This window comes from Dicentrarchus labrax, unplaced genomic scaffold (genome assembly GCF_905237075.1).
Source record: "Dicentrarchus labrax unplaced genomic scaffold, dlabrax2021, whole genome shotgun sequence".
NCBI lineage: Eukaryota > Metazoa > Chordata > Actinopteri > Moronidae > Dicentrarchus > Dicentrarchus labrax.
In genome coordinates this window covers 8388442-8402733 of record NW_026136721.1, presented here as the reverse complement: position 1 = coordinate 8402733, position 14292 = coordinate 8388442, and the positions used below count along the sequence as shown (strand labels likewise).

General features: G+C 41.2%; 1 protein-coding gene across 6 annotated transcripts in view; it reads right to left on the bottom strand.

Moving 5' to 3' along the window:
* The window catches only part of LOC127355318 (VPS10 domain-containing receptor SorCS1), a 163172-nt gene that overhangs the window by 24258 nt on the left and 124622 nt on the right, over positions 1–14292 (bottom strand). For all 6 annotated transcript variants that reach the window (XR_007881734.1, XM_051386084.1, XM_051386082.1 and 3 more), the window contains exons 10-16: positions 13495–13641; positions 12458–12560; positions 8177–8253; positions 6280–6371; positions 5788–5895; positions 3351–3468; positions 139–272 (exon numbers count right to left, since the gene is read on the bottom strand). Coding sequence is in view for 5 of the 6 variants with exons in the window: in XM_051386084.1 (XP_051242044.1) it covers positions 139–272; positions 3351–3468; positions 5788–5895; positions 6280–6371; positions 8177–8253; positions 12458–12560; positions 13495–13641 (779 nt within the window). In the remaining variant the exon portion in view is untranslated. The remainder of the gene's footprint in view (positions 1–138; positions 273–3350; positions 3469–5787; positions 5896–6279; positions 6372–8176; positions 8254–12457; positions 12561–13494; positions 13642–14292) is intronic.

Here is a 14292-nt window from a genome sequence, read left to right as displayed (position 1 = left end):
AGTAGGAATGAGAAGGATCACTTTTTTTTTTCACTTTTTTTCACAGTTTTTTGTGGAGGGGGGCTTAAACAACCACACATAGGAAATGCAAATAGGCCTGAATACAGGATGGTTGAAAAGCAAGAAAAGTATACTCACCATTCAAAGTCAGCCTCTGTACAGTCACAGGGGCCCGACGTCATCGACACAGAGTAAGTCTTTCCCATAACACACCTAGATGTGGGCTTCAGCTTCCGGTAGATCCTTTTCACTCCCATGAGGCACGGCTCACCCTGCGGGCCCGATTCCAAGATAGGGCGGGGAGGAAAAGTCACACGGAGAGAGTTTTTAAAAAAACGAGCTGCTTTTGTAACTTGCCACCATAAATAATTTACACGATGCAACCAACCGTCGCAGTGTGTGTGAAAAGCACCGTCGCCTTACTTCAGCTTGTTGTTCATTCCTGTTCAGCGAATATTTACTGGCTCGTGCTGTGTGGTGTGCTAAACTCGACAACTGTTCCTTCGTTGCAAGTGTCACACTGCAGAATGTGCTGCTTGAGTTCTTTTTTAGAGGGAGAGATTTTTTTTTTTTTTTTTGCTGATATTGGGATGAACGAATAAGAAGGAGTTTCAGCTGAAAAAGCTGCCAGCGCACGCTCCATTTTTAGCCGTGTTTCTATGCGTGGGAAGTGAATATGAAATCAGTTGGAATACAAAAAAGATGAGAAGATAACACCAGCCTGTTTCACTGCGTCCTCCACTACACTGCTGCTGTTTTTATTACCAGAACCTTCTGTCTTTGTACATTAGGTGTCACTAGTGAGATGCTTAAAAAATCTGGCTGTATCCACAAATAGACTCCCAGCTCCTGCAAATGTCCTTAACTTTCCCAGCGTCTTAAAACCCTATTCTCTGTTTTGAGGTGGTGCTCAGTTTATTTTTGCAGCAGACTTGGACCTACAGTACCTCTACATTTTAGGCAGGTTAGGCCTGTAATTGGCTTGGACTCTTGTCGTATTCCATGCTATATGTTTTGATCATTAGCCCGCTCTGAGCATATGGGTGTCTAAACCAATTACAGAACTGGGCCGTGAATAAAGGCACGCTCCAAGTCTCTGGCTCAGCTTCAGGCCCGGCCAGGTTGAGGGGTTTTCAGGCGGGTTTAATGTATGCAGGGCAGAAGGGCGGGGGTGGTGATGGGGGGATCGGTTCACTCAGAATCGGCCGAGAATCTGCATAAGTGCTCTGGGAGCTGAGAGACGTCCAGCTTCAGTCCGCTCACTACGCAGCCGGGCAAAAAGCAGAGACGGCCCGGCCAGTGATCACACATTACCCAGACGATGGAGCCTGGCGTTTGATCAAGGGGCTCTGCTTATACTAACCTCTGAGTCAACCAAAGCTTTACAGACACTGCTATGGAGACGGCAACCTCCACGGACTTTAGATGATTTCATTTTCCATCCAGGAATTGACGTCTTATTTTGGAAAAATTGCTCATTAAGTCAAAACTTGAATTCTCTTTTGGGGATTTTGTCTGCAGCAGAAAGAAGCTGCGTCCATAAGATGAGAGTGCTGACATTAGATACGTGTCTGAATAACTCTCTTTGTGTTACCTTGACACAAAGTGTCTGAATTCTGTGTGTAATACAGAATCCTCAAACATTCCCCCAATGGAACAAAAAATGTGCTGTCCATAACTCACTACACGACTTTTTGTAATGCTTTGCTGCTGATAGATGTGTAAATGGAAGGCTACATCCAAAGTCACCCCCTATTTACTATCTAGTGCACACCATTCATGGGGTGGCCAGAGGGTGACATTGAGACTTAAAAAAATGTGTTATTACTTTACTTATTATTCCCTGACAACAGTAATTAGTTACACTACTAATTATATTGGTAATTATATTAAATTGGTACTCTTGTCCCTTCTCCTTAAAATACAGACTTCAGACGACAATTAAAATCCAGTTTTGTTTGTTAAAATCAAAGCAATGAATGTCAGCATTTCCATCGTCCGAGGTAGTTTCCCTCTGCGATTACAAAAATGAATACAAGGATGTAATTGGAATGTTGGATTTCAAATCAGTAGGGGGTGACAGCAAAAGTAGTGTTGTAACTAATAATTTTTTTGGGGGGGTAACTGTTAAATGATTAGTGAAATGTACTAGCTAATGGGGAAAGTAATATTATTACGGTAATATTATTACTAGTAATGAGGTACACCAAACTGTATGAGGTACACCAAACTGCAGCTCCCTCATGCCACCCCTCTAGATCCGCTACTATTTGATACTATTTATAGATATACAGTCACGCCAACCTTTTAGGTGTCAGTGGCGACGCAATATTGTGGTGATTCATACGTGTTCATTACTGCTCACTATAGGGCAAACTACTGAGAGACTGTTATTAACATTTCCTGTTGTCTTGTCCTGATCGCATTCTGTTGTTCCTGATCCTGTTTTGAATTTTCTGATATTGAGCATTTAAAGCTTGATCTGATGTTTACTTGTAGTTCAACTACAAGACCTTTATTTGTCCCTGAGGGGCAATTGGTTCTGCCGTAGTAGTTATAACAACACATGGTGACATGGAAACAGGGTTTCCTGTGATGGTTTCCTATAACGTTCTGCAGTGTCCTATGATATTTTGATGATATTTACAGAGAGAAGAAGCTGTTTGGATCTGCTGTGGAGGAAAGCTTTGGGAAATTGCAGTTTTCAACCAACAGTAACAGGGTTAACCTGCAAAGTGCCACTGAAACAGTTGTGAAGTGACCACTGGCCTCATGGGGGTCTGCCGGGAGGGCGCTAAGGGGCTCATTATCTGTCATTTTTAAAACTATTTTTTAATTAGATTGATCATATCGTCAGGTAACTTAAAATGAATTTTCCTCTTAAAAGAACCGGCCTTACAATCCACTGATGATCAGAGATATACCACAACTCTAGGCAGTCCTATTCTCTGGTTTATCACAAAACAGCAATGATGGTGCAAAATTATGATGATTTGTAAGTATCTAAAATGCACAATTACTGCTACTGTATAAATCCAGTGGTTCTTATGTAGGCAAAATAATGAATAAGTGATCAAAGCAGTGATTTTGAAAATAGCAATGGACTCTTTCCAGTAAAGCAATTTTTTTAAATAGAAATCCAATTACAAAAAAATAATAATAAAAATTGTGATGCATCATTTTACATTAAAAGCATGTCGATTGCTGCTACAGTAAAATAAAGCAAGCAAACCGAGCTGAAGATTCTCTTCCATCTGAGTTGTAGATGTAGTTTCCTCCACCAATGGCCAAAAGCATTTTTAGGATGTGTGATAAACAAGTCTTTACTTCTGTGCTGGCAGGGACTGTACCTGGTTGTGTAGGTGCCATGTCTGATAATCCGCCTCTGTACACCTCCTGTTGAAGATGGACCTGAAGTCTATTTTCACCAGCTGCCACTCTGAGCGATGACTGACATGGCCGAATATCCTGGAAAATAACCACGCATGAACACAGGCAATTTAGTTCCCACATATCTGATCCCACACACATACATCATGCTTACATACATGCTTCTAGATTTTGAGAGGTGTAAGAAAACTTTAAAAATATACACTGTAGGCCTATATCTTTTTGTTTAGATTATCATTTAAGATATAAACTTTAAAGACCTGAACACAAGCTACATTCACAGAGCCTTCACTCTCTGATAAACAGCCTCAACCTTTATTAAAAAGTACACAATTAAAACAATCAACACTGAATTTGTCAAAAAAAGAAGCATGTCTGATTGTTCAAAAAAACAAAACAAACACAATTCAGACAGATAATTGAAAGAAAAATCCTAAAAGTATCCGGAAACCTCTCTTTGCAGGAAATAGTATGCTCAAACTTCATTCAAATCGCTAATTTTACAAAAACTCCATTAAGTACATCACATTGGGGTCATCAGTTTATGAAATGATAGGAAAAAGGTTGGGAACCTGACTGCCTTAAGACATTGTTGGTTTTGGTCTCTACATGAGATTTCTTAACAGTAAGTGAATACAGAAAGGGGCCAGTCTTAATGCTATAATGCCCACTCTCAATCTCAAAGGTCCAGTGTGTAACATTCAGGCTGTTAATTTGCGTTTAAAAGTTTACTTGCCAGCTTAAATTAGCTTGTTGCTTACATTTTTGTAGAAGCTCAAGTTATGTGATCACAGTTGAACGAAGGATTTTGAACCAGTTTACATCTTTTGTCAGAATACATGGAGATATATCCTGATCCTCAATCAAAACACAATGCATGCAATGCTATACACCACCATAACCACCATTACATATGCTGACCTGAAAATAAGAATTGTTGTGTTTTTGTTACCTTTGAATGACCCTTTTATATTTACAGACGCCTTTCAAGTGTGTAGGAAACTACAGTGGCCGCAAAAGCAGTGTTTGGTTTGTCTGTTCTGCACTACTGTTGAAAAATGGCGGTTCAACATGGCGGCCTCCGTAGAAGAGGACCCGCTCCCTCTGTAGATAAACACAGCTCATTCTAAGGTAACGAAAACACAATAATTCTTATTTTCAGGTGACACTAATGAAAACATACCTATGAATATTATATTACATTTATGACAATAGACCCTCCTAAATGTTACACACTGGACCTTTGACTTATTTCTTCTTAAAGCTTAATTTGAATGAATATCTATATTTTTCCAGTGGCCAAAAGCAAAACAGAATCCAAGGTTATGGGACTAACCAGATAAATATTCCATCTCCAGCTAAATTGAGCGGGTGTGTTTGTCCGCCCTAACCCCCCTCACCATTCATACCGCAACAAATTTATCACAATCAATCTGTCAATTAGCTCCCGAGGCACCCGACCATGACAGGCACTTACTGTAAAAATGAGTACAAATTGATAAGAAAACAGTGCATGATGGTCTTATGAAAACTAATGGTGTGTCTGCCAGCTGAGAGGATCCGTGCTCGAGAACTTGCAAAGATGCCAGCGTCGTCTTTACACTGCAGCCCCCCCACAAACCCTCCCCCCCAGCACTCCTTTCTTCTCGTGGGAGACCATTGCTGTGCATTTTCCTATTCTCTCTCTCTCCCTCTCTGTCTCTCCAGCTGGGCCCTATCACTCTCCTGTAGAGCTGGGCTACAGAGACGACTGTCAGTCTGTCATTTATGGCATGTGTCATGAAACATTGATGTAATTGCTGTGGGAACCCTTTGGTAACACGTCCCAAAGTCCTAAATCTCTGCTGCAATAAGGGAGTAGTGCCGTGTCATACCATATGCACTCGAGCTCTGCGCTATTCTAATAATAAATGTGAAAGAACACAAAAAGGAATCTTCATAAAATCTGGTTTCTGAGGACACGCCGGATCATACTCGCTTGCTCTTCCCAATTTTTAATGCTGTTAAAACTTTTTTAAAGCAAAGTTTCTTGTCTGTTTTCTCAGGATTTTTTTTTTTTTTTTGATCATCTTCCTTCATGTTCTTCAAATGGACAGTCGCGCTGTCGCTGGCTGCTAAAGCATTGATTTCCTGTGATCATAATCTGGAGACAGCCAGTTCTGATGTTGGGTAGACCTTGAGAGAAATCTTTTTTATTCATGAAAAAGGAAAACAGGCAGTCAGGAATGCTGAATCAAGTGGGGTTAGATATAGATGCGAGCAGCTCTGGCTCGGGTTAAGGCGCACACACACACACACACACACACACACACACACACACACACACACACACAAGTTTTACTTTGATTTTCCTGCGTGTTTGATAGATTTCCATGTTGACAAATCTTTGTCACTCACGTCATGATGAGAGTCTCCTCCCCAGGCTCTCCCAGCACCCCGTCCACGAACAGAGGCGTGTTGGTGAAGCTGTACTTGTTCCACTGCCGCCCTTCGTCGAAGCTCAACCTAGGAACGCAAACAGCAGTTGCACGAGGCACCAACACTAACCCCCCACCACCACCTCCCAAATGTGTGCACAAGCTAATGACCCTGAGAGTTGTCTAACAAATGTATTTCATATTCCGCACAGGGTTGAGGCTCTCTGCTCAGTGAACACTGATCAGTAGAAGCCAGATTCATTAATGGCTTCAAACACAGAAAGGTGAAATTGAATGACAATTGTCAAAGAAGAATTCTCCATGGCTGGTGGGTTTTTATACCCAGAATAATATCGTCCCCCGGTTGGAAGACAAACTCATTTGCCTTTGTTTGACTAACTTAAGACTTGGAGCTTCCTTCGAGGGAATTAGTCATACTGTGACAAATGGCGTCTCTGTCATAATGACTCACCACAGGTGTCGGATGGGTAGCGGAGTGTGTCTTATTGCGACTAAGGCTCCTCCTTGGTCGAGATACAGCACCGCATACTCCTCGTCGAAGATCTGCAGGGAGAAAAAAATGGGGAGAGCGCTCACTCTGCAGTGGCTTGTTACTGCGTGCCTGTCCAGCACACGTCGGCATGCACCCACGCTGTATCATTCAAGAACGCAAAGTAATAATACAGCACACACAAACACACACAGTATTCATCAGCTTCCCAATAATTATTTTTCATCGCTGTGTTTAATTAGAAACAAGCTCTGTGGATCGAAAATGCCAGGATCAAGTGAGGGCCACCCACCAGCAGTGTATGCAAGGACTAAACTCCTGAGATTCCGTTTGATTATTGACCTTAAAAACACTGGCTGGTGTATGCGGATTAAAAGCCTATGTGATAAAGTCGGGGAGAGTGAGTGAGGACGAGGACAGGGAGGATATTATCAGTGAGAGGACGCCAGGTCAGTCAGTTGATGGTGCTCCATATGGTAAATGGCTGTGATTTAACTGCACACATCATTGGCAAAATTAATTATCTGTGGAAGCCAGTAATATTATTAATAATTATACTATTTGCTGCAGTGTACATGTGTCTGTACATGTGTGCATATTTGGAAGAAGATTATCTCAGCCAGCAACTATGTCACAGACTGTAATTGACAGTAGAAATTAAAGGCAAACGGTTTGGGGTTTTCTTTTGTACTTTTCCTCCTCCTGTGTCTACTTTACTTTCTGTCTTTGTCTTTTGTCCCGGCAGTTTTGACTGCTGTCACCTCTGTCATTAGTTTCCCCTCACTAGAGTATATGTTGCACGTGTTTCCTTCACTCTGTGATAGTTCGTCCTTGTTCACATGTAGGATTTATTGGACTATTGCCTCATTATGAGCTAAGTTTATGTTCCACTACCGTCTTTACAATAAATCATCCGAACTGCTCCTGCTCTGTTAGTCTGCATCTGGGTTCAAATCCCTCATGTTCCACAACCCAACTTCCACATTTGTGACATTTAAGAAAAAGGAACAAATACGAACAGCCAAATCTGATTGAGTCGGTTACGATGAGTAATTTGACAGGTGCAATATTTATGTTGGCCAACACTTAACTTCCAGGGCAGTCAACCAGCTAGAGGGCCAACTGTTGCTCAGTCTGTATTTACACCAAATAATGCGTTCTGGCAAACACGCCAGTCTTTCCATGGGGAAGATTGTGGGGACCACAGGTGATGCAAAAAAATACCAAACTGTATCAAAAAGTTGGGAAACTGTTGGAGAAACGCAATCCTGTGTTTGTCATGCTGCCGTGGCAGAGAGAGAAAGAAAGCTGTGGCGGTTAAGTAAGCTAGAGAGTGAATGAAGAAAGGGAGTGGTAGTTCTAAAGCACAATAAATATGCCCCCAACCCTGTGCTGATCGCCAACACCTGATTTAACACATCACTCCCTACATTAGACACCCTGTGCTCACTAGCTTCTAGTTAGCTAGTGAGCCTGGCTTGCAAGCTTCCACAACATGATTGGACCTCCAAAATGTTCAATGCTGTAAAGGGGGAGGCAGATTTAAAAGCAATTAACAGTTAATAGCTAACACTATGTGGGATTGTTGCAAAAGGCCAAGATTGTCTTGTATCAAGGTCATGTTTGTACGGCATTGTCTCACAACACAGAAGCAGACGGCGTGTCTCCAAGCAACATCAGCTCTTAAATGTCATTCAGCCGCTGCCATGGGAAACCCACCCAGATTTGAAAATTATAAAAAAAAAAAAATATGCACAATAGCTGCAGTGTCATTATAGCTTATACTTCCATATTTAACAAAAAGGGTAGAATTCAAATTTCAGTTCAACTTAGACATTATTACAAAAAGTGCCCTCACCTGTCTCCATGTGTTTCCTGCGTCCGAGGTGATAAACACACTGACGTTGCTGGTGGTCAGCTCTGAGCCAATGGAGCCTGGAGGTGAGAACAAGCATTCACAGAGCAGACAGAAGACAAACTACAGTAAGGGTCTGAGCTGGGAAACTGCATGATGGAGACATGGGAAATGAAGTCTATTTGAGATCAAACAAATTCCAAATGTTATAAAGAGCCTTTAGAGCGGGAGGGGTGATACAGCAGGAGGCTCGAGCCTGCAGCTGCAGACTGTAATTACAGTGCTCCAGAAGATCTACTGTTACCGTGCACAGCCACATTTGCCCATACTCCTAAATTAACCAATAAATCCAGATTACTGTGTTCGTCTTTCACCAGTTCTGACCATATTAAGAAAAGCTTTCCTAACCCTGTGCAGACTGCTGTAATTGCTCTAATTTAGCCTGTAATTGGTGCCAGGTGGTTAAACACGAGGCTGGAAAGTGCTGTAAGTAATTCAGAGGCATGCTTGTCCCCTTGTCTGAATGCTCCTTGAGTAACAATTTGCTTTACAATCCCCGCTTTTGGAGTGTAAGCTAACACCAGCTGAAGATCTGGATTTTGCAGTAGTCATTTTTTTGTTTTGTATTTTAATTTTCATAACAAAAAATGGGTTGTGTTTTTATTTTCAAAATTAAACAGAAACAGCTTGTTTTCCTATTTCAAAGCAAAAATCTGTTGGCCGCAAAGTACACTGACTGGTGTGTGTATACATGTGCAACACAGCACACATTCAACAGTAATGCTTTGTGTGGTCTCCAACAGACTTTCAATCAGACAAGGTCAGTAAAACAATGCTTCCCTGGTTGGTATGAAGAGAAACCTAACACAATGTTTCAGCTGAGCACAACCCTTTCGCATATTCAAAGAAAACAAATGCATTCAACCGCAGACACACAGCTCTGTCAGATTGTTGCTCCAGCATTTTTGTTTCTTTCTCCCTGACTGTCTCCCTGTCTTCCAGAGGAATGGACTTGAGTCAGCTGAGTTGGACTTAAACACTGTCACTTCACTTCGACTTGTGGCCTACTACCTTCTCCATGCCCAAAGATTTACAAGTATGTTAATCAAAGATCACTGTCATTTATGCACGGACTCAGTTTCAGCTATTGTACTGTAATAATCTGTATTCCAGGTTCCCTCCCAGACTTTGATGTAAAAATTAATGTGCTTTCTGAACATGAAAAAGAACGTAATATGGCCTATTTAATATATCATAGTTGTAAAATGGTATGACATTTGGTGAAGAGCGCATTATGACTTGTTTAGGACTGGATAATGAAAGTGAAGGACTTTGAACTTGTCATTCTTGACTCTGGACTTGAGCGCGAAGACTTGAGACTTACTTGGGACTTGCAAAACAATGTCTTGGTCCTACCTCTGCCCTCCACGACAGGCAAACAATATGCCATCCAATTTTAATAGGCTGGTAGTTTCATACTAACTCAGATATTGCCTTGAATATCATGACTCATGTCTTTTTTACTCTACCAACTGACACTGAAAGCAGTGACAGTGACTCCAGTCCCCTGGAGTCTGCTACTCTTACTGATGGCTAAGAAGGTGGTTCAGAGCCAGACTCATTTGAACTACTAGCTGAGGGAGGCTTGAGCCAATTGAACTAAAGCAATGGAGAGTGACAAAATAGAAGATGTGAATGAGTTTTTGGAAAAAAAAGTTTTCCCTGACTTTGCTTGCAGCAGAGCTGATGATGGTCTTTGCTCTTTTCCTCTTTAACACCTTTCTTGTCACTTTTGCTCTACAAGTGAAACCAAAAACTACTCAGGTCTTGTTTTTGTTTATTATTATTGTTATTATTATTCCATTAGTTATTTATTGAACAAGTTAAAAGTCCATCCCATCTTTCCATTATCTTACCTGCTCATTCTGGGCTGGGAACTGTCAGTTCACTAATACAGGGAAAAACTGGAATCTATCCCAGCTCACATTAGGCAAGAATTGCAGTCTATCACAGGGCTGACACACATACACTTTAACACCCACATTCACAGACCTGCGACAATTTTGAGTCTTCAGTTCACTAAACTTGCCTGGTTTGGGGGTGTGGAAAGAAACTAGAAATCATGCAGGCACGTGCAAACTCTTGTTTTCAAATGTTTGGTTGAAACAAAAATGAGTGCAATCAAAATGTCAGTTAAAATCACTCATTACATAGAAAACTGTGCTTCCAGTAAGTTCATTATTCTTTTTTCCTTACAGTAGAACTATGCTACAGTCCTTACACTGTTGGACTTTAAATGTCTAATGTCACTAATGGGAATCACGGCCAAAACAACCAAAAATAGTTCAAGCTAATTACAAAACAACACCAGATTTACCCCCTCTGTGTTCATTTTGGCCATTTTGTAGCCTGAATAATGACAAAGATCAAACAAAATCAGTCAATTCTCTATTCCCACATCCCTGGAACCTGTTTAATTCACAATGTTTCACAAAGGTCCAGACACCAATACTTTAAGCGTGAGCTTGGCCTTCTCCAGACACCTGAGGCGTGTGCCAATGTGTTATTGACAGTGCCGGTCCACGCGGGAGTAAATATCACTGAGGTGTGAATTCACCTGGGGGGCTGCTGATCTCATATTCCTCCATTTCTTTGTTTTCTCCCCACTGAGTCAATGAGAGTCTCCTGTGTGCTCAGGAACATTGATGCTCTGAGGGCTGAAGCATGAGGATTGTATAGTTTCTGCTGCTTTGGCTTTATGTTTTGTCATTTGGCCCCGCTCAAAAGTGAGGTGACACATACATGTTGTGCTGTTGTTAAACAGGGATGAACAAATGAAAACAGCAGTAAAAAGCAAAAACCTGCAAACAGCCAAAAGCAATTGCAGAGTGGAGTGCAGCATTGGGAGCCGCACTGCCATATTGGAAACATCACTGCACTGAAATGTTGAGTGCCAAGATTTTCAACTAACTGAAAGAGGCAGATTTCTTTTGGCTTTGTCTGTCTAAGTGATTTCCGTGGTCTTTGTCTCTTTGAGTTAGCATAACACTATCTAATGCGTCCATGGATGGAGAACAGAAACTCCCAAAAAAAGAGACACACTACTCAATTGTTAATGCCAATAAAAAAACGACTCGGAGAAAATTAGATTGATCTTTTTGTTTCGCCTGTGTTGCCTTGTGCAGAACAAAATTCAAGCGAACCATACAACACAGAATTCATTTCACCATCTCAATCTGATGCATTCTCTAAACACTGTTTGTTCGACCTGCTTTGTGCGGTATGTGTACCTTCTTTTTTAATAGTAAAACTAGCAACTGTGTTTTAATCAATCGTCCTCAAAAAGTATGAAAAAACAACTGTGAGGAACAGATGGAGGTTTCATTCTACTCATCAAGGACTACAAAGACAATTTATTAACCCAATAATGACTAACGACTATATTTAGTATGTTAAGGAAAAGCCCCACTGTTTTTTTCTATTAGAGATGCAAACACTAAATTTGCTGTAGGATCTGTCAAGGCATGTGGTCAAATCAAAATTTCTCTTTTTAACATGCCTTAATTAGTAGACACAGTTGGTTTTCTATCACAAAAATAAGTTCATTTGACATTTTAAATATCAGATTTACACTGCATTAAATCACATATTATTGAAATTGTTCTGAATCCAATGGTACTGAGCATTTGATATAACTTTTGAGATACCTACATTTCTGTATCATACTATATTAGGTTGTTAGTCACCAGTGGTTACTGATTTTATCCCATAGGAATACATTATAAAATGTCTATCAGGTCTACACAATGGCAATACTGGACCAACAAATGCAACAGATTATATTTTACGTATTGAATCTATATTGTAATAGAATAGAATGTGTGTAATTTTAAGAAGATCGGAATTTTCTAACTTATTGTTCCAGGGGTGTTTTCCTGGAAAACAAACAGCTACCTGTAACGACCCTAAAAACTTTAAAACCCTAGATAAAACACAAGGTAATAAAGGGTATAAACAGGGGCTCTGTTTGAAAAGCAAACCCTCACAACTCCAAGAAGAAACAACATTTAAAAAACACCTGGGAACACCTGGTAGACGTTGCCATCTATCAGCCAAAAAGTACAAAGGCTTTGTTTATTAACTACTATTTAACAGATTAAACAAAAAGGTCAGAAAGAGTATTTACAGCGGCTTTGTTTTTTTTAAGAAAACCCCCTCAGAACTCAGAGAAGAGAGAGAAAACAGAAACAACATGTCACTCAGAACAGATTCCCTCTCACCCACCTGATGCGACAATGATACCCGGCGCTGAGTCCCTGCTGGCTATGTTTCCAGATGTGTAGGGATTTGCAGACACGTGGAGATGGAGATGTAATGAACAGTACGGCTGCGGGATAAAAGAAAATCACAAACTCAATTATCTGAACTATCAAGCCGAGCCAACAGTAAAAACTAAAAACCTTCCAAAAACATTTGTGAATGAAGCGGCTGTTGCATCGATTCGCATACACTCACCCTCACGAGTCATAAGTTTTATCACAAACACCATTTCCCCATTGGCTGGTTTCACCATTAATTTTGATTGGGTTAACCTTTACTGACACAATTCTCATTATGACCCAGCAAAATGCCAGTGGTGCAGGCCATGTTGTGACGGCCTGTTTAGAGGTTTATTAAAACTCTGACATTTCCTGACAAATGACTGTATAATATGGGTAGAAGGCAAGGCGTGCCACAGGATTGCTAATTGGTTGATCAAGAAAAAGGTGATCGTTTTTTATATAAAGTCATATACAGAGATTAGATGTGCTAATGTGGCTTGAAGATGATGTGCTTTAGTGACACAAACCATCAAATCCACACTGTTGTCTCACTCCGGCTACTTTTTCACTCAAGCACACGTTAGAAGAGGGCGCTTCATAGACAAACACATCTGTAGCTGCAAAGACACACCATTAGATGCTTTACTTTAAATTTCCAACTTTGGCTTTTTGAGTGAAAACTTGACTCGACTATGAGAAGTGCCCAACTTTCAGAGGCTTTCAGGAAGAAAGACAGATAAAAAGAAGTGTGTACTTTTCTGTCTGACACCTCTTTCTTTCTATGTTTCTTAAATGGGAGGTCAGCTTATTGGACTGAATCAAAATGGCTGACCTTTCAGCTCAGCAACCTCAGAGCACTCAGCTTTGACGGGCGCTGCTCTTTCTAAACTCGGCCCCTCGTTGCTGCTGGGATCAGTCAGCTCCTGTCAAGGCCTTGCTTTGATGGAAGTGCACATGTGTAAAAACATGTATGAACGCAGCACGCTCGCAGACACTCACAAGCACACAGTGAATGCTGTTGCCCCTCAGGTCTTTGCTCGGGGCCTGCAGTAACCGCCAGTCTCTGCCTCTGTTGTAGGTGATGTGCGTCTTCACTTGGTTATCCGTCTTTTTGTTGGCGAGGAACATCCCCTTTATTCCCGCTACCTGTGAAATTAAAAGGAGAACAGCTGAAATGTTAGCGCACTTCACATGTCCTAAAGATATTATGTCATGTTGCAGAAAATGAATGCAACACTGCAAAACTCCCTGGAGCAATGCTTACCTCTTTTGTATTCCCAACAAAACCAAATACAGCCACAGACATTGAGTGGGAAATGATCGACTGACTGGGGACTTTTGAGTAATCAATGTGTGTCTTAAATGAATCTGACTCCTCGTTGGAGGCCCCTAGGAATAGCTCAGGGACACTGAATTGAGTCAGTCGCGTCAGGCAATGAAACTCCACTTTAGACAGATACTTCAATCTCCCTTGGAGGAGAGATTTAGCATATCCTCCGTTTTGGGTGGCGACCCCAATCAAGACAGTGGATTTGATTCTATCAGCGAGGCCACAGCAAGACACGAGCGGCATCATCAACAGCTTAATTATTTGATTCAGAGATATAGTTTTATCCTGCGCTGATACGTCTTTAAGAATCATACCTGCGTCCCAGAGCCTCAACATTAGCCCATAACACCCCCCCCCTCACCATATTGGATTCGGTGCATTTTGTGAAGTAATATCTGCAGTTATTCATCAAAGAAAGAAATAATCCCAGCCTCCCAAAAATCTATATCCCTGGCACAATCCCCTCT